The following is a 22,650-nucleotide window of genomic DNA, read 5'->3' on the forward strand; positions in this document are numbered from 1 at the left end:
TGGGATTCCTTCATGTGCTTCACTGGTTTCAGCAGGAGCGGCTGCAGAGCAGGCAGGAGGCACAGAGGGATGTCCTGGAGGTGAACTGTGGCTGTTTTGTGACACGAAGCTATAAATTTTGAGAAGGCAATCTATTTCACACGGAGCTCACCGTTTCACGGCTTCACTTTCAAGTTTTACAAGTCTGACAGAAAGCTGGACCCAGAACTGTCACAGTGCCATGCTGCCCCCTAGAGGTGGAAAATATAGCAGAGTTCATATTTCACTTTTTCCTGATAAGGTTTTGGTTAGGAGCAAAACCAATGCAGTTACCTAAAATTCAACCAGATTAACTAAATATGAGAAAAATTCAGTGGTGAATAGGAATTAAATGGGATTCCTGCTTCTCTGCTCCATCACTTTTTCCGCTTGTATGCTCGCTTATGCTGATTTATTTCTTTATTTCTAATTTATTGCTTTCAACTTGATTATTAATATCCAGGGTTTATGAGAAATTACACTTATTTGCTGCATATAGATATTCTGTATGAAAAACTGCAGTTACTCTAGCTGCCGCTAGAGGTGCCGCTAGAGCTGCAATGTAGAGAAACCCAAACATCAAACGCATGTGAGTGATTTTCTTTGTAGCTCATCCACCTGCAGGGCTACAGGCGTGGTCATGTTGATTAACAAGTGACCTCTCGGCATCATTAAACTGCACCTCTCCAGTGTGGAACGTTTTTAATAGGTTACCTGGCTAATGTTGTGACTTCTATGTTGCACACTCAGTCCAAGAAACGTGTGTTTCAGATTTGGTGAGTATTTTTGGTTATGTCTAATATGCCAGCCACTTTATTGGGTACACCTCACTAGTTCCCCTTTGCCTTCAGGACTGCTGTAATTCTCCTTGGCATAGATTCACTGGTCCAGGCCATTTAAGTACAGGGAACTCTTTGTCATGTTCAAGAACTCAGTTTGAGGTGATTTGAACTTTGTGACATGGTGTGTTATCGTGCTGGGTGTTGCCACCAGAAGAAGAGTACACTGTGGTCATAAAGGGATGGAGATGGTCAGCAACCATTCTCAGGCAGGCTGTGGTGTTTACATGATGCTCCATTAAAGTGAGCCAAGACAATATCCCGCACTCTTACACCAGAACTGTTGATACAAGGCAGGGTGTCATGTTGTTTACTCAAAATTCTGACCATACCATCTGAATGTTGTAGCATATGAAACTCATCTCTCAAAATTGAAACTTGTCAGACCAGGAAACATTTTTTTCAGTCTGCTATTGCCCAATGCTGATGAACACGTGTTAATTGAAGCCTCAGTTTATCATTCCTAGTTGACAGGTACCTGGTGTGGTCTTCTGCTTGAAGATTTGGTGTATTGATGCAGAGGTGCTCTTCTGCATACCTTTGTTGTATTTGAGTTACTGCTGAATTCCTATCAGCTCAGAGCAGTCTGGCCGCTCTGACCTCTGACATCAACAAGCCAGAGAACTGAAACTAATTGGATATTTTCTGTTTTCATCAAGATTCTCTGGAAACTGTTGAGATGGCTGTGTGGGAAAATCCCGGAAGATCAGCAGTTTGTGAAATATTCATACCAGCCCATCTGGCACAAACAACTACAGCACGTTCAAAGTCACTTAAATCACCTTTTTAATCCGCATTCTGATACTATATGTCCAAATGCACTGAATTGCTGCCATGTGATTGGCTGATTAGATGTGTGTTAGCAACAGGGAAGCAAGAAGGAAGAGAATAATACGTCACTTTAAATTATTGTGACTAATTCAATGTGTATTTTTAAACCAACACCCACAGAGTTGTATTGTGTTTTTTCTGTGTTGATCAGCAGCAGTAACATCACTCAGAGACACTAAACAAACATCCTGTGGATGCCTCAGGCGCTGAATGTTACAGTGCAGCAGGACAAACCTGCTCTCAGGGTCTCAGGGTGTTTCCAGCACTGCCTACAGTGAAGGAACTATTCACACTCTTTACCTGCAGCCTCAAAATAATATAATCTGATACCCTCAAAGCTCCTGCTGACAGGAGCTTTGAGGGTATTAGATTATTATTAATTGTACATAATTTGATAATACATATTGCGCTATTACCTGTTATTACTGAACATTGTGTCACACCAGTGTAGAGCTATTTTGTACACGGATGTGAATGTCATCATTTGTTTCACATAGAAACCCCTAATCTAAAATGTACCCATACCTCAAAATACCTCAAAACTACCCCAGTAAGTGCACAGAGTTACTTCTCACTGTGTAATGATGTAATATTTCATTAACAGTAGTCTGAGATATATATGAGATCACCAGATTGGTGTCAGATTAGTTTTCTCTGTTTGTTTTCTATCTAATTATTAAACGATCACATCATCATCAATCATCATTATCAAGTGGAGTCAGTCACAGAACTATAAACAAGATAATTGATTCTTGACATTAGATCAATGAATAGGTGGGTTATCAAAACTTGATGGCCGGCTATAAAGGCTAAAGCCTCAAAGGACAGTTGTAAATGTCTTGTCCTTTATTTACGGCACAGAGGCTGGGAAAACATCTAACGCTGTGTCACAACAGGAGTGTTTTGTTTGTTTTCCATCTGAAAGAATAAACGCCCAACAGGTTAGATGGCCGCCTCAGGAACAATTATCAAGGCTCAACATTGTACTAATCTCTCAGTATACATATATATTACTTTGTAAAACAAAAACAGCTTAAACTCCATTCCAGGTCATGCGAAATCAGGTGACATCAAATTAGCACACCAGCATTATCAGTGAATGTGAGTTTTTATTAATAAAACCTGTGCATTACTTTGCAAATTTCAGTGTTCGAAGTTTAGCAAATGTGAAGTATTTCGTGCACTGGCTGTCTGATTACTCTCCTGGAGTTAAAAGTAAATTTTTTGCTAGGAAGTGACGTGAAATGGAAATATGATTACCTCAAAAGCAGTGGCCTAAAGTTCATTAATGCTGGGTGACTGAACTCCAACAGCAACACCTGCTTGCTTCACATTTCTAAAAACATCATGGCGTTGTGAAACCATGTCATTTCATCACAGATGCAGCATTTGTCTGTCAACAGTTGTAAAGTTGCTGCTGCAGCTGTCAGGGAATGATGAAGTGTGGGACTGAGGACTCGATACAGGACGAGATCCATGGTCAAACTGACACAAGATGGAAGATAGGCCTATTTATACACAGAAAGTTATTTATTTGACATCAGGACTATTTATACATAAAGGGTTGATCATACAGCAGGACCGTTTATACACAGAGAGGTAGGGAACAAAGCTCAGAACAACATAAAACAAATGGCAACAATCGGGGATGCAAGGAAAACATGGCCAGGAAAGGAAAGCTAGGTAAGAACATATGTGTCACGGCGACGGATGGCCGGTACTGAATAGGACTCAGGTGCAGAAACCCAGAGCGGAGACAGTAGATGATTTAACAGTTTATTACGGTTAAGTGCAAGGGGGAAAAAAAGGGAAACGTGGCAAAGACAGAAAATGACGAGACGTGGAGCCTTGGTGTGGCGTGCCCAGGGGAACGTGGCTAGGGCGAGGGAACGAGGCCTGAGAAGTGGAACGGAGCTGAGTGGGGAACAGTCACACTGAGGGGAGAGGATATAGGAGTTAGGCAGGTAGTGAAGGCAGCTCAGAAGTGGCCAATATAAGAGCAGCAATTCTTACTTGCAGTTAGGGACCTGGAGTGTTTGAGAGGGGGATGATGAAGATCCAGGGGAGGCTGAGTGGCGTGGAAAGGCTGACCTGAGATCCGGGGCTCCAGATGGAGTGTGATGGCAGGAGGGCAGGCAGGTGAGGCACAGAGGGATTTCCAAAATGATCACTAGGTATCCCGAGTCCGGAGGTGGAGTGAGCCAGGGTGGGTACAGCAACTGTAGTACAAAAGAGTCTTTGTTAGTAAGATAAATCACAGCGAGAATTTGAAACACAAGCCCTGTTACCAACATGGGTTGATGACGAACTGGCAGTGAGTGAACATCGATGTGTGGTTTAAATCCCTCTGGCTTGATTGCCTGCAATAGGCTCCAGGTGTGCAGGAGCTGGAGTTGGCCCTGCCCAGGGGCGGATCCCAGGTCAGTTCAGGAGCCTAATGGAAACTCCAGCCACCCACCGTAGACCATGACAATATGCTAAACATAGAGACTAGAAGACTCACATTAAACATGAAAAAAGAGATGTCGGATCAAAATCAAGACATGAACCAAATCTCGATGAAACTCATCGCTGGAATAATCGTGAAGTAGGAACTAAAGACAGAATATTACACTAAATGCACAAAACTCTATGGGATCAAACTTTTGGGGCCAAAACCAGGGATCATGACAGTAGCAGCAACTACAAGCTGAAATTCACTGCTGCAGGGATGCTGAGAAGTCACCAACTACTGTTGTCGGTTTCAACAGCTAAATCCCACACAAACAGCCAGTCCCACACACCAAAAAGATCAAACACCTGTAATCTGCACGCAACAGCAAACAATAGTCTCCTTATTACTGTGTTTAATGTGAACCTCTAATTATCATTGTCTTCTAGTGGTGGCGAATGTGCTCAGATACTTTAATTAAGTCACAACAGCAATACACATTCCTCTACGTAAAACTACTGCAGTGGAAATAAATAAATGCAAGTATGCAGTTTGTTTTTAAATGTACTGAAAGTGTCGAAGAAAATACATTCTAACAGCTTGGATTGTAGTAGTATTATACATGACATTAGCATTTTGTTAATGTTGAGTCATTACTGTGTGATCAGGAGTTTACAGAAGTAGTCATTACTGATCAAATCTGACAATTACCGCCATCATCACTCATTCATTTCCTCGTGTTTATTACAGAGGGGCTGGAGCCTGTAGCTGTTAACGATAGGAGGACGCCCGAGTATTTGGAGTACTCAGAGAGAACAAGCAAAGTCTGCACAGAAACAGGCCCCACCTGGCTGGTGTCTTCAAAACCACGATCTTCTGCCTTCGTCAATTAAAAAGAAAGACCGGAAAAAGTAAAAGTTTCCTGAGCAAAAACTTGCTTTTCCAGCCACAAATTTTGTGTGACAGTTTAAACCAGATACAGCTTGAGCTGATTTCATTTTGGTGGAAATTGGGTCAAAGTAACAGCAAATTTGAAATCAGTAAAACTGTATATTACCCACAGTTTTTTTATGTGTCATCTCCAAACCTCACTACAATATTCGGGACAGAGACTAAACTACAAAGTTTTAGTACAGCTGTTGCCCTCCGCAGGGAGTTGTGCTCTCTGTGTGCTCTTGCTACGGTAGTATCAGTTGAATAATCTTAATCTGTAACCTGTACATACCAGTTTAACCATATTTCCTTTGGGTAGAAGTAAAACTCCAGCTAATATTTTTTACATTCCTAAAACATCCTTATGCACTTGTTACTAATCATTAAAAACTCAATCATACTTATTATAAAGTTAAAATTGCCATTTACATTTGCTTTAAAGAGCGTGAAATGGGAAGATCAGGTGGTGGCGTCATAAATAAAAGACTGTGTAGCTGGAGGCTGCAGGCTGTGGCCTGCTTCACTCACTGTTTATTTTTCTTTTCACTTGTCAGTGCTCCCACTGGGAGCACTGAAGGTGTATTTGATGCTCTGGATAGGAGGACAGACTCACACTTACGTAACATTTGTGAATGATTAATAAATGAATAAAAACACACTAACGGATGGTATAGTGGTCTACTCGTCAGCACTGTTGCTTCACAGTCTCTTTAAATCTACCCACAGTGTGGGTCTGTTGTGTGGAGCAGGTGAGTCTAAGTTGGCTGCAGGTATGAATATGAGGTTGTGTCTCTCTCTCTCTTTGTGTTTACTCTTTGATAGACTGGTGATCTGTCCAGGGTGCAGGGCAGGGGTGGGCAATTCCAGGCCCCGACGGCCGGTGTCCTGCAGGTTTTAGATCTCACCTTGGGTCAACACACCTGAATCACATGATTAGTTCGTTACCAGGCCTCTGGAGAACTTCAGGACATGTTGAGGAGCTAATTTAGCCATTTAAATCAGCTGTGTTGGATCAAGGACACATCTAAAACCTGCAGGGACACCGGCCCTCGAGGCCTGGAGTTGCCCACCCCTGGTGCAGGGTGTACCCCACGTCTTGCCCTATGACACCTGCGACAGACTCCAACCTGTCTGTGACCTTGAATTAGTTAAGAAGAAGAATGTTATTGTTTATGTCACAATATTATGACATAACTAATAGCATCGCTAAAGATGAATTAAAATCGCTATTTAGTGTTCTTTGTTTACTAACAGTATTAACAACACTGTTTACTCTATTTTGCTATTTGTCATGTATGAATTATTACTCTGTTTTCTGCTTATAAATGTACTCATGTTGCTTCTTTATGTAGAAAGTATTTTTAGAAACTTTTTCGTCCTGTAAATCTGGTTGATGTTGTGACACCAGTACTGTGGATTTAATCCAGAGAGTGACTTTGTGATTGTGACGGGAGGTGAATATCATTATGAGAGAGAACTTCCATATGACATTGGACTTGGACAGAGTGGCTGCCTTACTGATTGCAGAAACACCATTTGTTTGATGTCTGGTTAACGATTAACCACAGAGTCCAGTAGAAATGCATCTCGTATTATTCTGCGAGCTTTTCTCATCATATTTATTGACGTGAGCTAACAGCAAAGCTTTGATGAAGCACCACGTGCAGCTGAACGAGCTCTCGCCAGGCAACTTGAGTCTTTAAACTTGATTCCTCATTCTTCAGAGACTTTGTCTCTAGTTTCTATTGAAAGGGAGTGACTGCAGCCATTCAAAAGAGGAATGTGATCTGGCTGTGCAGAAGACTGTGCTTCTGGTCCTCAAAGATAATTGTCAGCATGAATAATCATAAGCAGAGCGCATATTATGTCAGTGTAAAACCAAGTAAAACATGGAGTGGTAAGGAAGAACATTAAAAAATCATGTTTGCAGTGCGGTCTTTCTTTTCATCCCTCTCACGATATCAATAATTGATCTAGTGTAGCACCTCTGTTGGCTGGTTGGCATTCACAGTCATGTGGAAAAGCAACACCCTCGCTGTTTTCATTAGGAGGATGAGTAGCAGCCAGGTGCTGCTAATGAAAAGCACTCGATTAAGTGACAGTCAGCACCTCTATAAAAGCACAAGTTCTGTCGGTTTACTGGTCTGTATCATTCAGCTGTGTGTTAACACAATGCCACAATCTTCCCAGCAAATTCAACCCCAGGTCAGATCATGTAATGAAAAAAAAAGGAAAAAAACTACATCTCAGACTCTACAGGCCTCAGTCAGCACGTTAAATCTTAAAGCTTATGACTGTACGATTGAAAACAGAACAAGTATGGTTTGTTTAGAAGACTGAGGTGACGCAGGTGAAACAAACAAAAAGCGCCCCTTCATTGGTGCATAAAATTCAAATAACAAAGTCCATAAACAAATTCATCTAAATCCAGCAGGGGGGGACAGAAGGAAGCGTGCTAAGGGTAAGCAAACACTGTAACAGAGGACAAAGGTAAGACAGCGTTATTTATACTCACACACTGACCAGAGACACAGCTGGGAGGAAACAAGACACAGGTGGACACAATCAGCACAATCACAGAGGAGGAAGTAAGACTGAACACAAGACAGAGGACAACTAAGTAGCAAAGTAAAACAGGAAGAAAGTAACAATGACTAAAGCGGGAAACTCAATACAGGAAAACTCGATACAGGAAACAGACACAGAAGGAAAGTAGGAGAAAGAACTGAGGAAACTAATAAACTCTGATATAAACAGACCTTTGAAATCACAGGGCATGACATACTGTCCATTCAGACATGGAAGTCTATGAGCTTTTGTTTTTTGTCTTTTTATTCTATGGCCTGTCTTCCTACATATAACCTCCAATTTAAGTTATATTATGGACTTTTATTAGCAAATTTAAAAAAGAATAACTCTCTTAGTTTATGTAAAGGTTTCAATCAGATGAAGACCCTTAATTTTTAAAGGTTATTATATAAGAGCCCCCATAATGCGGCTGTCCTACCTGCGAGAGCAAATAATGAGAGCGAGTGAATAAGAGGGAGAAATCAGATTCCATCTCAATGAAAATTCTTTATTTTAAGTCTTTAAAAAAAAAAACCCTACCTCTGCCACTCAATGTGTTTTTTTTCTTCTTCTCACAAAGCAAAACCTCTATCTAAATGTGTTTTAAGTCTAATAACTCCTGTATGTATAACAGGCCTGGCAGGCAGTTATTGTCTCACTGCTTCATGTGAACAGTGGGCTCCTCTTATTAGCCACTCCCTTTGATAAGGCGCACTCCACCTGTCCCAGCCCGAGTAAAAGGACCCGCCCTGCCTGTGAAAGTCCTGCTCTCAGGGCCAGGAGGCGCAAAAGAGCGAAGCAGGTGAAATGTGGCCCGACAGGTCTGATGGGAGTGCAGAGAGACGTAGTCAGTGCAGAGAGGATTGCTGAGTGACTGACAAGCCTGTCAGCCAGGTGGCTTTAGGAGCAGTCTGGCTGGAATTAGGACAATGACATTGTTGTGTTTGTGCTGCTGAGAGCTGGTTTGCACCTGTTCATTTCACTGACTGAGGGGGAACCTCGCAGCCCTGAGGATACCCACTGCAGACGCAGCAGCAGAAGCAGACTTAGAGTGGAATTTCCCTCCTGTTCCCAGGCTGGGGCCGGGGGCGAATGGTCGCTCTGAGAATCTGAGCAGAACTCAGGAAGGAGAGTGAGAGGAAGGGTGGGAGGACAGCCAGAGAGGGAGAGGAAGAGAAGCCAGGAGTGGACATTAGAGGAGACATGCTTCGCTACGGTTCAAGACCAACTGTTTCCACCACCACCACCACAACAGAGGACTCTCCAGAGGCTTTAAGGGAGGTAAGAAGCTCGAGAGAAGCGAGAACACTGAAGATCTCTCTGTCTTTCCCCCCATTTCTCTCTGCTCTCCTCTTCTCTCTGTGTTTTGTCCTGTCCAGTGTTTTTTCCTCCCCTCTTCTGTTTGTCGGCTGTTGCTTTTAACTCTGCCGACACTTGTTTTCCTGTCTGTAAGCAAAGAGATCCATTTTCTCTCTCTCTAACGTTTTCTGACTCTGTTGTAGGATGTGTGGCTCTGTTCACTTACACGAGTGTGTAATGGGAGCTGAGCGTGCAGGAGGCAGAGCTGTCATGTTTATTTGAACAGCTCTCTGATAAAACAGGCCTTTGTACTTGCCCCACGTTTTATTTTATTCCCATGGTCGCCTCATGCAGGTCAACACGTACCGTAATATTTGGTGAAGCACGCTTGTAGGGTCTGCTGAAGAGTTCGGTTTTTTTCTTTGTACTAAATTTCTTATGAAAAACCTCAAAATAGTAAAAAATCAAACAGAGTTCCCACTTTCCATGTATCTGTTTTACTTTTTAACATTTTACTCTGTTTACTCTGTTTTGCATTTACATAAACTTTGTTTGGTGCCCTGTTGCTGCTGTATGTGAATAAGCTCACAGAATTTTTTAGTTGACAGTTCAAGCTTTGCCACAATATCAGAGATATTTAGATCTGAATTTTATTTTTCTTCATGATGACCATCTGTAAATTCCCCTAAATTCAAACATTTGCTTTTTTTGTCTGTGTGTGTTTGTTTTGTTTTCCAGAGGAGAATCAGACGCCTGAGACTGACTCTGTATCCCGGAGAAAATGGAAACAAGGAGCCAAAAACTGAAAAGTCAGACACTGTAAGTTTTGCGTCTCCCTCAGTGTTACCTCCACCCTGTTACTCCGGCCAGAACCGGCTTCAAATCCATACGGTACAATACGTAAAGTTACATTAACTCATTCACTGCCAGCCATTGGCAGTGAATGAGTTAAACCCATTGACTCATGCACTGCAATTGACGGCTATAGACGTCAATGGCAGTGAATGAGTTAAAGAGGAAACGTCATCACACTCGACTCAGTTTGACACTGCTGATCAGAAATAGTGACGTGTGGGAGTAAAAGCACCAATAAAAACCAAACAGAAACCCCTCCCACACACACCTTAATTCATCTTATAAACCATTAAAAGAAAGATGGTGGAAAAGCTGAGATTTATGTGCTTTTTATCATCTGGTCCAGTTATGCAATCATGACAGGAGGGCGTGTGTGTGTGTGTGTGTGTGTGTGTGTGTGTGTGTGTGTGTGTGTGTGTGTGTGTGAGATAATGCACACACAGCTGTTTTACATTTACTTCAAAGCTCTGCTCCATCTGTGCTCTAACACTCTTCCACAGAACAGAAAATGCTAATAAGTATTAACAGTATTAACTCCAAAGGACGGTAACTAAAACAAACAGAGCTCATGAGAAATTAATATTTGCCTACCGAGGTGTAGAATTACTCTTAGTCACGTTTAATATTTGCTGGTATGCTCTGTGATCCTGTGAATTATGGCTGAGTCGACGCCGCAGGCTGCGTGGGTGTTTGCTGTTGGTGGCTCTGCCCCGGTCTTTGTTTGTGATCGGAGGCTGATGCCAAAGTTTCAGAGTGAAAGTGCGAGAACTGAGTGCAATGCTTGGGTTAGGTTTAATCTCTGAGGAGAGGTTTTTCCTTGTATGACTGTGCGGTGTGCAGGATCCAGAAACATGATGGCTAGTTTTGAATGAACCTTGTGCAACATGTCCACTCTTTCCACCGATAGCACACTGAAGTAATCTCTGAATGTGGCTGCCTTTGGGAGGGTGTGACTGCGACTATAGGAACTGATGACAAAGGACAGTCTGATGAAGTGTGAACACAGAGTGGAGGGAAGCGCACGTGTTTAGAGCTGATGTGCACTTTAGTGTTTGGGAAGGATGCAGATTTGTGCCCTCTGCGAGTGGCAGCCGGTTTGTCCCAGAACAGACATCGGTGACTCCAGCATCTGTCTGTGAGATGAAAATGGCAACAAGCGATGTAACGAGTGAAGAGAAGGGTGTTTTTAAAAATAAAAACAGCTGAGTAACAGAGTAACATCACCGCTGCTGGGTGGGATTCATGGCAACACAAACTGGATTTCTGAGACCAATCCAGATGCAGATTTTCTTTACAGTGAGGTATTTCACAATCATCATAAAGCTATCATAAAGATACCACTTTACTCCACACTACCACTCCTGTTTTCTTGTATCATGTGAAAAAAGTTTTCCTATCAGAAAGTATTAGACAACATGTCGCCAGTGACTGCTGCAAGTGTGAAAGCAGTCTTATCATTCCTGAACCCTAATCACCATGAAGTCATCAGCCTCAGTTTCACTGAAGTTCAACAGCAAACTGAAGCTTAAAGTGTACGTGGAACTGCAGCACAGAGTAGAAAACATCAGGCTGGAGCCAGTTAGAGGTTCAAGAGGTTAAAACTTGTGCCTAGTTCATCTGTTCATCATGTTTTCAGTGTGGCGCTTTAAGGTCTCTGCAGGCGCTGCTGTAATTACTGTGTTGTTGCAAAATACCTGCACGTGTTTACACTGGGTACTGATGCTTGTTTTTCAGATAACTATTCGCTCTAGTTACACTATCTTAGAGCTTAGATGTCATCACCATGGAAGGTCAAATGAAGGTCAGCAGGAATGTGGTAATGGGGACTGCATCCAGTTAATCAACGAGGAAGGAAATGACCAAAATATCTTTTCTCAGAGATATCCAGCGATACCGTGTTTCAAGAGGAATGCTGGTTCTTCGCTGTGAAGTTAGAAAGGGCGTGTCCTGCAACTCGAGACATCGTGGATTATATCCAACCGGCGACTGCGGCCTAGATGATATGTAGCACATGTGAATCATGACACATGCAGAGGAAGTAAACAGAGAACTGTTACCAGACGATGTTTCTATACCGCCAGCATTGGATTTCATCTCCGTAACAGCCGTAAAGTGAACACGGTTCAGCCCAGTGAGCTACAGTGAGCATCCTCCGTGCTTGTGTGACAAATAAGGAGCTAATCAGGTCAGACGGTGCAGTCATATGATAGAGGAGTGAGTTCATACAAACAAATGACAGTGTTAGATGACAATGCACTGATGCAAGATTATTTTACCGAGCTGTCTCCGAGCATTTTTTTTAACATTTGTGAACAGCTCAAGCTCCTCAAGCAACAGAGGAAAAGTAAGCCAGAGTGCTTCTCCCACAAAACTGACAAAGGGCAGGTAAACACGGACCAGCATGTGGTCAAACATTGTAAAGTTCAAAGCTGAATGGGCAGCACGCAGGGCTTCGTGAAGCGAACTGATAAAGATGGCTGTGCTTCCCTCCCATCTGCTGGAATCCACATCCTCCCACCTATTAGCAGGCCTTTTCCATTTCTCAACAGCAGGTCCTCTGTAGATTGAGTGGTGCAGAAATGTGAGGCTGGGCTCTGTCCACGAGACCACACTGGCGTCTTTGTTCCTCCTCGCTCGTATCTCTGTGAGATGTGGACACTGATGCCTCTTTTTCTGAGTAGTAGTCCTCAATGAATGACTTCTTTGTGTAGAGACATCTAAAAGATATCAGAATCTGTCTATCTCTAGATCTATCTATAGATCTATAGAAACTATATAATATTCACATACAGTTAAATAAATACTTCAAGAGCGTGTTTACTTGCATTTTTGTTTAGAATCCTGCACTTTAGGCTCACATGAGGCGTGCTGTAGAATATATACAGAAATGATAAAGCTTAATTGAAAATGTTTTGTTTTACACGAATCATGGGTGGCGTGGTGGTTCAGTGGTCAGCACTATAGCCTCACAACATGAAGTTATGGGGTTGAACCTGCAGTGTAGTGTTTGAATGTTGAACCTGTGCCTGCGTGGAGTTTGACTGAGTGCTTTGTTTGTACTAAAGACGTGGATGTTAGAATTAGCAATGAACCTAAGAGCAGGCTCCCTGCTTGGATATGCTGTCAAGAGAATGGAAGAATCAATGGAAGGATGGTTGAATGGAAGCCATCCACATCAGTGTTCTTGACCTGTTTTTGTTTTATTTTGCAGACTGAAAATGAAAAAGATGTCAATGGGATGTGGAAGAGGAAGAACGGGCTCATCCAAAGAGAGAGTCCACCTGGCCAGGAGTCACCTCAGCAGGTAGACAAAGCAGCCACTGCTTCATTGAGTGTGCCCTGCGCATGCACCGTGAGGCTGTCATTAATATTGTATTCACACATTCAGCATGAACAGAGGCTCACAGGTGACCGTGGCAAATGCTGTGACCATCACAGTTTAAAGACAGCAGGCGTGTTCAAAGTGTTTCTATTTGTTTTTATTTGTTTCAAGTGATAAACTATGGCAAAGCTAATAAAATGAGCTGGATCATGCAAAATTTAAACTTGACTTACTTAGATATTCAATTAACATTCAATTCAATTAGAATAACTGACTGCTTAAGTTACATTTGAAGCAGAAGAAAAATCCCTGCAGAGTCTGTTTACAGCTCTTCATCATTTTACACCAAATGTGTGTATATAAGGATATATGACCGCATGCTCGAAAGTGTGTTTCTATTTTGGCGCATGTACACTGTGAAGCACTTTATAAATAAAAGTTATCAAGGAAGACCAATTGATAATGAACAAAAGTGTTAGCTGTATTTCTCTTTATCAAGTAAAGCACCTTGCTCTTGAATTACAGCTGAAATACTGATTAAAATGTAGTCTCTGAGCTAAAGTTGTTTTTATTTGTGCCCAGGACTTTTGCTGTGTATTATTTAGTCATTGCATTGGGCCACACTGCTCCTGTGCTGGTGTGCATCTGTTTTCATTGGCTGTTAGAGGCACAATAGACAGAAATGGGCAGCAGCTCATGTCCTGGGTTGCAGAAACACGACACCTTCGATGCACTCTGCACCATTTTTTAGCTGCACATTGCCAACTTCCTATTTCCACTGCACAGCAGCGTGGGCGCTGAAATACTTGATCACTTGCACATATGTATGCATGTGCATGTACATGCAGACTCATGCAGTGCATCTGTAAGTGTGCACACAAACACAGAGACACCATGCCAGCATAAGCCTGCCTCAGCGGTAGGTAGCTACAGAAACCTGACCGGCACAATCCTGTCTCCCTCAGCACCTCGGAGACATGACCAATGGGGTGCCAGAGACCTCGCTGCAGCATCATGGGCCCAAAGTGTATGGTGTAGTGCAGAGGACAGGCTCAGATAGACAGGAGGTGCTGGCACGCGAGTGGACAACCAGTCACCTACAGGATGAGATGAGATACATCAGGGAGGTGAGGAAAGACTGAGCCTTCAGGCCAATCATTCTTTTGCCATCACATCATCCATACAAGGCAGAGTGGGTTTCTGTTTAGATGATATCTGTGTTTTCCTGGTTTCTGTTTGCAGGTGAGAGATTCTCTTGAAAAGGTTAGAGAGCGGATGTACGGACAGTTTGGAGGAATGCAGCAATCAATGCAGAAGCTTTCGCAGGAACTCAGGGTAAAGATTATGACAACACCATGTGACCGGATGCACTGACATTCCTCATCAAACTCTGACCTGTAAAGCTGTGCATAAATCTGAAAAAAGCTGTGTGCCACGTGTTTCTGCAGGCTGCCAATGCACACAAGAGGAGTCTAGAGTCAGAGGTTAAGATCCGCACGGCAGCCATGGAGAACTTTGATCAGATGAACAGTTCCCTCATATCTGCTAACCTCACCTTGCAGGTAACAAATCAAAGTCACCAAACACTCCGAAGACATTTTCTTTTCTTTTTTTACTCCGGCAGCTGGATGCTGTTACAAAAAGTCTTCACTGGCTAAAATAAGTTCCCTTTGCAGAAATCCCTTCTGGACGACTGTCAGAAGAGAGTGAGCTCGAGAGACGATGTGAAAAGTTTGCGGAGCACCTATGAGAAAACACAACAACAGCTCAGAGACAAGGAGCGCGAGCTGGCTGCAGTACAGGCTGAAAACCAAACTCTCAGGCTTCAGGTAGTCCCGCAAACACAAACTCTTTCTGTGGGAATGAACATGAATCCACGTGTGTCCACAGATGAAAAAACCCCCCAAAACTTTACAGTGGAAGTGGCTGCTTCTAATGCCACAAGGCCACGAGACCGAGATGTCAGCATGGCCAAAATAAATGGGTGGAATTCAAAATTTTCCCTCAAGTTTTGTGCAAGTGCTACTTTGTGTATGTTTAAAGGGACAGTGAAGTGCTCAGCTGTCCTGTAACAAAGTGGTCTGATGAGTCAGTAAGAGTGATGGAAGGACAGGACGTTTAGGACTTCATGACCCCTACCAACAGTGAATAAATCAATAAATGAAAGAACATTTTTCTATCTCTGCAGCAGGTAACATTAAAATCCAGCTTTACCGATCATCATCACAGTTCCTGAAGTTTTGAGAAACCATCTCCTGTCCTATTTTTTTTTTTTTTAAGTTTTAATTTACATTAGAAAGCAGAGAGTCCAGCTTTCAAATCACTGTGTGATCTGAGACACAGCAAACTTTTATCGAGCAGCTCTGTTAACATATCATATTGCTGCGGAACAGAAACACATCAGCTGCATCTGCATCTTCTACCCTGAGCAGAATGTGGCCTAATCAGCTGAGCAAAGTGCTAATTTTTGCTATGCTGTGGACTGTCCAGGCGGAGTCTTCACGGGAGGCCAACGATAAGGCGCTAAAGGAGCTCTCGGAAAAGCTAGAGAAAGAGTATGAGGAAAAGCTGCTGGAAGAACAACGCAGGCACAGGGAGGAGATTGAAAACCTACAGGTCTGCATTCTTTGGTCCTTATTCATACATACATCACACTTTGTTTTTGTTTTTATTTTGACAGCAGAAACCAAACCTATTGACGTAGATTACCTAAGGAAATAACTGTACACAATTTACAAATAAAAAAGTTACAAAATTCTTGACAATGAGGCAAGCCTAAGCTGAGAGAAGAGTGGCAGACATATTTCTGTTTGCACAGGCCCAACTCGATGAGTACATCAGACGACTGGAGGAAGCGGAGAGAAACATCAAAATCGCAGAAGCCAAGATTGCAGAGAGGGACCAGAGGATCATGGAAGTGGAGCGTCTCCTGGAGTGCATGGGAAAAGTAAGTCAAAAATGTAACGTATGTATATGTCTTCCTGTTCCCTTGACCCTTGAACAAAATTGTGTAAAACAAAAATTACACAATACTTTGAGGGATCTGTCATATATCAGTCAAATGTTTAGGAAACGATGAAGATGATACTTCTTAAATGTACAAAAGCAACCTTCTGTAAAAGGTTATGACCGTATACATGTGCACGTAGTGGAGTTCAGTCCATGTTTACTGCAAACAACATAACACTTGGCCAGCTGCAAAAACACCTAGGACCCACTACTTTAAAACCACATGCCTGATACCAAGGTTTCCCTACAGCTCAAACCGGTTGGGCACGGGACCACTGGGGGCGCCAGCAGTCAATCCTTTGACTCCTGTGGACTGTGGGGTGGGGCCTCCATGGATTGGGATTGCTGCCTTGCTTTAGTTGATGATCAAATTGATAGGGATTGTTGGAGTTTGGAGTGTTTTCCTGCCAGGAGAATCTTTTCAGGTGGATGTTACGTGCCAAAGTTCCCCATCAGGACCCTGTAATCTAAGGAGACGACCGATGTCAGTGATTTTACTTCCCAAAAAGACTCAAACTTTTGAGTATTAGGATTTTCATTCAGCCATAGGAAAACAGATAAAATGTTGTGATTTCCACAGGAGAAGAGCCAACTGGAAGAGCAGCTGAAGGACTGCGAACAGCGCCTACGCCTGATGGAGGTGACGGACAGAACTGACGAAACTGTAGCCAAAAGGTACAAATTAAAGTCCAGATAGAAAATTTAAGCTGCGCGTGAATCTGAAGGCTCTATTACAGCCCTTTCTCTAAAAGTGGATAAAACTTCGCCAAGACTGCATTAGATGTGAGGAAGTTCTTTGTCTTTGGTTTGTTTTCTCAAACATCAAGGATAAACTTTCATTCTTGGTGCAGAGATCTTAAACAAGGAGCTGGAAACACACAGGATGCATGATAAACCCCACCTCAGACAGCACATCCAACAATAATACTGAGAAATAATTGAATAGGATGGGATATTAATTAAAAAAAAAAACATGTTAGTTTTTGTGTAAAAGTTCAGCTTAAAATTCTTTCGTACGTTTACCTAAAGTGCAGACCTGAAAGGTTTTTTCAAGTCAGCTAAGAACCTTCATAACACTTTTTCTTGAAGCCTGAAGCAGAGCGGCTTACGCTTGGCCCTTTAAACCAGTTGAGCAAGATGCACTTTGGAGCAGGATGTTTATAGCATTGCCGGCAGATTAATTACCTAGAAGGGAAAAAAGTGCATAACTTTTTCATCGATGTTTGCAAATGAATCAGGGTGCTAGAGTCGTATTTCCTTCATATGTGGGACTACATCATGGTTGTTTTTTAGGTCCAAAGAGCTGGAAGGTGAAGCAGGTGATCTCCGCGAGAGGATCAAACACTTGAACGACATGGTGTTCTGTCAACAGAGGAAGGTCAAAGGAATGATTGAGGAGGTGAGTAGGATTTATTTATCTGTATGTAGACCATGGATTCAACTCCTCTGTTCCACTGTTTTGATAGTGGGAGTGTCTCATACATTTACACAAGTAGCCTGTTTACCATTAAAACCATGGATCAATGTCAATGCACACAAGGAACGGAGAACTTCACTGCACACAGAGTCAATAAAGGGCGGGACGTCATGCTAACTGGGTGAATTCATGTTCATAATTTTGATGGGAAGGGGTTGGAGATAAAGGGGCATTATTTGTCTTCACTGAAGTATTTCAGTTATTCATTGCCTTCATTTCTATGTATGGAAAAACCGAGATTAGATAACGACTCTAGTTAAGTTTGCTGTGAACTGGATTTTCCATTTCTGTTTTCCCTGTAAATTATATAATGTTTTTAAAATGCTTATCTTTTTGAATTTGTGAAGGTCGAATCTCTGCGAGCTCAAGTTGCTCAGAAGGACATGTTCATCTCTGAGCTTCTGGACAGGATTGCAATAGTGGAGTGTGAGGTAGGATGAGACTGGTGTGCTTTCTGTGTGTTTTAATAACTGGTGGTGGGGTGTGATAATCTGCTTCATGGCTTCAGATGATCACATGGGCTTCTGACCACTGAATAACTGAATAACTGTGTTAATCCCCCTCTACTGCTTGTTGCTGCAAGCGTCAGGTCATTTTTTTCATGCAAAGTGACGATAGTCTTTTGCATGTAACTGACCTGATATTTCTTGTTTCCTGTTTTCCTTTTCCTAGAATAATGAATTAGAAGACAAGCTCAAGTATTTTATGTCCACACAGAATAAGACGCGAGAGGTTTTGGAAACCAGAGAGAAAGGAGTAGGCTGTGATCTGCTCCCCAGGTAGGATTGTGATACTAAGTAGCATTGGGTTGTGTTTTCTTGATTAGGAGGTGTTTTCTCACTCTGGTTTCTGACTGTGCTTCTGCAGACATGAAACACAGAGGTATGATGTTGAACCTGTTCAGTGTGAACCAACTCATCTCTTTCCCATCCAACCCCCATCACCTGATCATCCTCTATCACCTGTGAAACTCCCATCACCCACCGAACCACTGTCACCGACACAGCCTTTGTCACCCACTCATCCTCTATCACTTAGACCAAGCCCTTCCTCCATAGCGCCCTCATCCCTGGCACAACCCTCATCATCACCTCCCATTCAACATCCATCGATCTCTCTAACACTGCCCACTCAGCCAAGGACGTTTAAGCTTAATAACCCTCCCCCCAGCAGGCTACATTCAAGTTTACTAAGGTACACTCCTGTCCAGTACAGCCGCTTCCTGGATTCCAGACCCTCACGGGAGCATGGGACATTCTCCTACATCCACCCATCTGAGTCTGAAGCTGGTGTCAGTCCGGTCCAGCCTGGAGAAGACGAATTGGACGCACAAACAAGCAGAGGCACACCCTCCATACAAGAAGAGTCCACTTCATCCCCGCCCTCTTCTCAACCACGATCAGGAGTGCGAGTTTATACGCCGTTCATGAAACTTATGGAAATGACAGCAAAGATAAACATAGATTAAAGTTAAGTAGCAGTCCTGGAAAATGCATGAGCCAAGACTTAAATAAGGAGAGTCAATGAAGCTATGAAGCCATTTAACTTAGTATAATTACTGAAAACAGGGTTAACAAGTAACGCACAAACTTCTTTTCATAAGCAACAAAATCAAAAATAACATTTTATCAAACTGGGAGTGAAAAAAAAAACTGGAAATTAAAAGAAACTCACGGAAGTCATTGTCCCCAGTTACAAACTAGTTTGATCCAGATTCCCTGTCAGATGATAGCTTAGTTTCCATGTGGATGACAACATGAGTGAACAGTTTAATTACTTTTCTTTAAACCTGTTGACAGTTGGATTTTATTTTGTGTTTCCTCTCTCTTTTTGTATCAGTGCTAAGTACAGAGCTAACCTGTATGTCAACAGTAAATATGTAGGTAAAGCTAAATAATAGTATCCTCTAACTCAGTCTGCGTATGCTGGGAAAGAGACAAGCGTATTAAAAAACTGGTTGGAGTAGTGCAGTAGTAACATCCTTTATTATTCTCTTACTTGAGCTTAACATTTACGTACTATATGGACCATAAAATTGTCAAATTGTTCACAGCAAATTGTAAAAAATAACAGTCTTAAAAACAAGTTTTAATAATGTAATATGATAACATACTCTGTGTTGGTATATAACATAGAGTAACGTTAACTTTAGGATTGAAAGTGAAAAAGTGGTGATGTAAAGTCAGGTTAGCCATTAAAACATCAGCTAGTGTGCTTCAAGAATACCGCTGACTCAGAATACATATGCAAAATAATAATATGTAAATAAACTACGTGGACAGAACTACCGACCTAGCTGCACATTACTCACGGTCTGATATTGTTATCATCATAATAATGTTGATCCAGCATCAACATTACACCTGACCAATGACGTTGGAGCATTCAGTGAGCCAAGCATTAGCTTAGAATTTAGCCACATTCTAAGCTAATGCTAAACGGCATTAGCCAACCTAACTTGATAATGCCAGTTGGATAACAGCCAACCTAACTTGATAATATATTTATTACATTGCATAACTTTATAAAGAATATAGTTAATAAAACACACAACGTTTTATATAAACAAAAGAATCCCCCCCTCCTCTTTTATCAACAAAGTGAATGGTCAGTTGCAATGTTGATCCTGGACCAAGATTATTATGATAATGCAGGGACAACACCAACACTGGGATATCAGACACAACACAACACACAGCACACCTGCAGGAGCTGCTCTGCCATGTAAACCCATGCAACGGGAGCATTAAAGTGTGCTCTTTGGAACAACCAATTCTTTGTAAATACAGACTGCCTGGCCAGGCATTTGACTTTATACAACTGAATTCTAGTATTAATAAGAATTGTCTAATATTTTTGTCCATATAGTGAAAGTAAGAGGGTTACTTATGCAGTCAGAGCTGTTAATATTAACTAGACCAAAGAGTGGAATTTTTTCCCTTAAACTTCTATTGTCTTTGGTCAATTTTTATTTATTTTTACAAATATTCTTTTAAAAATGTACTAACACAAGAATCAGTTTTAAATCATTTTAAAGCTGGCACATCCATGTCAGTAATATCTCACTCATTTATGTCGGAGATAATGATTTTTGGCCAGTGAAGCAAAAAAAGTCTTATGTGGGTTTCTGTCCCATGTTTGCACATAGCTCTAATAATGATAAAAGTAGCTTGATGTAGGATGTAAATGATGTGATGCTATGTAAAAAATATTTTTCTAACTGATATAATATGGAATATATTTCTTTTGTTTACAGTGAATCTATTCTATTCATGTTGCTCACTGAGCTATGAGCGTTCAGTCCTATATGAAGGTCGATATGGTTATTGCGTGTATTTTCCTATCATTTTATATGTGGTCTGTACAAATTAAACATATGATATTTTGTTACTGTCAATAATATAATATTTATTACCATGCTTTGTGCCTTTGTGACAGCCTACTCTGTGATCCTGGTGGTGAAAGGAAAGCTATTTTGATTGGAAGCAGGGTAATGTGGTAAAATAGGACGTGGTAAATTCTTGAGAAATCTGTTATTAACGATATTAACTTTAATGAGGTGACTGCCGTTCCTGAGCCACTGGCACAAGTGTTATCCAGGTGTTGTCTGTACTGCCACAGCTGTGTTTGAAATAGTTTTATGATGTGCCTTTTCCTCATTGATACATATAATACTACGATTAATGATGAGAGGCCAGCATCTGTTTGGATAATAAAGACTGTGCAAATGATCCTGAATGTGTCACAAGATGGCTGCGCTTACAAGAAAGAGGTTTTGTGTTTTCTCAGCCAAGAACAACTACAATTTCATTTTCTGTTTTTGAGAAAGGAGAATTTAAAAAATAATAATAATAATAAAACAAACAAAGAGTGATGTTTTGTTTAAGTGGTGAAGAAAGCTAATACTGCAAAATACCATCTAGTGCATGATCTGCGAGCAATAAATGAAATCACTGAAATGATGCCACCAGTAGTAAATCCCCACACTATACTGAATCCAGTCACTCCAAAAGAACAATGGTTCTCAGTGATACACTTATCAAACGCTTTTTTCTCAGTGCCTTTACACCCCGACTCATAACACCTGTTTGGCTTCACTTTTGAGGGACAGAGCCCTCACCTGAGAGGGTGTGCCTCTCAGGTGAGGGCAGACAAAGAGCGATTCAGAAGACCCTTATGAAAAGAATATCGAGGGAACAGTTTACCCTGCCCGGGATAGGGTTACCGGGGCCCCGCCCTGGAGCCAGGCCCGGGGAGGGTGCCCGAGGGCGAGCGTCTGGTGGCCGGGCCTTAGTCCATGGGGCCCGGCCGGGCACAGCCCGAAGAGGAGACGTGGGCCCATCCTCCCGCAGGCCCACCACCCGCAGGAGGCGCCATAGGGGTCGGGTGCATTGTGTGCCGGGTGGCGGCCAGGAGCGGAGGCCCTGGCGGACTAACCCCCGGCTGCCAAGACTGGCAAACCTTTCTAATAAATCTAATTATTTTCACATTCTTTTAACTCAAAAGTATGACTCAAACTAAAACTACATACTGATTATACAAGAAGTATGATGTGGCCTACAGCAGTATCATGATTCACTCATTTTGATTACAGGTACAATGTAATATATAACGGCATAATAATCTCACAACTGCTACAAGCACATTTGCCTTTCTTAACACACGCGAGAGAAAGGCAACTGTTAAGAAAATGCCCTTTTGGGTGAGACAGGCCCACAGGCCCTGCATGCAAGCGTACTAACACACATACATGCAATGAAGAACAGCTTACACTACAGCACACACTATACATGCGCCTATATCTCTCATTGGTGTTAAAGCAGGGAAAACTTAACAGAGTTTTGTTATCAAATGCTGAATTTATCCACTGCTGACATTTAACTCTTCAGCTTGACAATAGGTGAAACGTTTGTGAAAACAGAGAAGAAAAAATAAAGATCGAGAGAGTCTGGTATGACCAAGCAGTAATCAGACAATAAATTTAGTTGGTAATACAATGAATTGTGAGATGTTTTCTGTTTGATTGATGCAACACAAATAATTTACTGTATGAAGGAAATTCTCTTTT

The 22,650-nt window shown here is 42.0% G+C and overlaps 1 protein-coding gene and 1 long non-coding RNA gene across 4 annotated transcripts; one reads left to right on the plus strand and one right to left on the minus strand.

Annotated features, from left to right (window-relative positions):
• Positions 1-3,450: 3,450 nt before the first annotated feature.
• Positions 3,451-4,161, minus strand: LOC309708869. Of its 2 annotated transcripts, XR_014277364.1 has the most exons (3): positions 3,981-4,161; positions 3,702-3,907; positions 3,451-3,622 (listed from the first exon to the last, which is right to left on the minus strand). It is a non-coding gene; the product is annotated as an uncharacterized lncRNA (long non-coding RNA). The 2 variants fall into 2 exon arrangements; XR_014277365.1 differs by lacking the exon at positions 3,981-4,161 and having other exon boundaries at positions 3,702-3,966.
• A 4,236-nt stretch (positions 4,162-8,397) lies between these two features.
• On the plus strand, positions 8,398-21,313 carry myzap (myocardial zonula adherens protein). Of its 2 annotated transcripts, none has more exons than XM_082527159.1 (14): positions 8,398-8,901; positions 9,658-9,738; positions 12,986-13,078; positions 14,062-14,223; positions 14,339-14,431; positions 14,545-14,658; positions 14,773-14,925; positions 15,587-15,712; positions 15,915-16,043; positions 16,686-16,780; positions 17,399-17,504; positions 17,930-18,013; positions 18,255-18,361; positions 18,450-21,313. In XM_082527159.1, exons 1-14 carry the CDS (start codon positions 8,824-8,826, stop codon positions 19,048-19,050), a joined length of 2,022 nt encoding a protein of 673 aa, XP_082383285.1. In that variant the 5' UTR covers positions 8,398-8,823; the 3' UTR covers positions 19,051-21,313. The 2 variants fall into 2 exon arrangements, with proteins under 2 accessions (XP_082383285.1, XP_082383286.1); XM_082527160.1 differs by having other exon boundaries at positions 18,300-18,361.
• Positions 21,314-22,650: the final 1,337 nt, after the last annotated feature.

The sequence above is a fragment of the Aulonocara stuartgranti genome (assembly GCF_965226115.1).
Source record: "Aulonocara stuartgranti genome assembly, chromosome: 1".
NCBI lineage: Eukaryota > Metazoa > Chordata > Actinopteri > Cichliformes > Cichlidae > Aulonocara > Aulonocara stuartgranti.

What these genes read in the sequence shown, in the direction of transcription:
- myzap (XM_082527159.1), top strand. Translation starts at nt 8,824, where the DNA reads ATGCTTCGCTACGGTTCAAGACCAACTGTTTCCACCACCACCACCACA. An exon ending in GCCAGGAGTCACCTCAGCAG is followed by an intron (nt 13,079 to 14,061) that starts GTAGACAAAGCA and finishes TGTCTCCCTCAG; the next exon opens with CACCTCGGAGACATGACCAA. An exon ending in AGCTTTCGCAGGAACTCAGG is followed by an intron (nt 14,432 to 14,544) that starts GTAAAGATTATG and finishes GTGTTTCTGCAG; the next exon opens with GCTGCCAATGCACACAAGAG.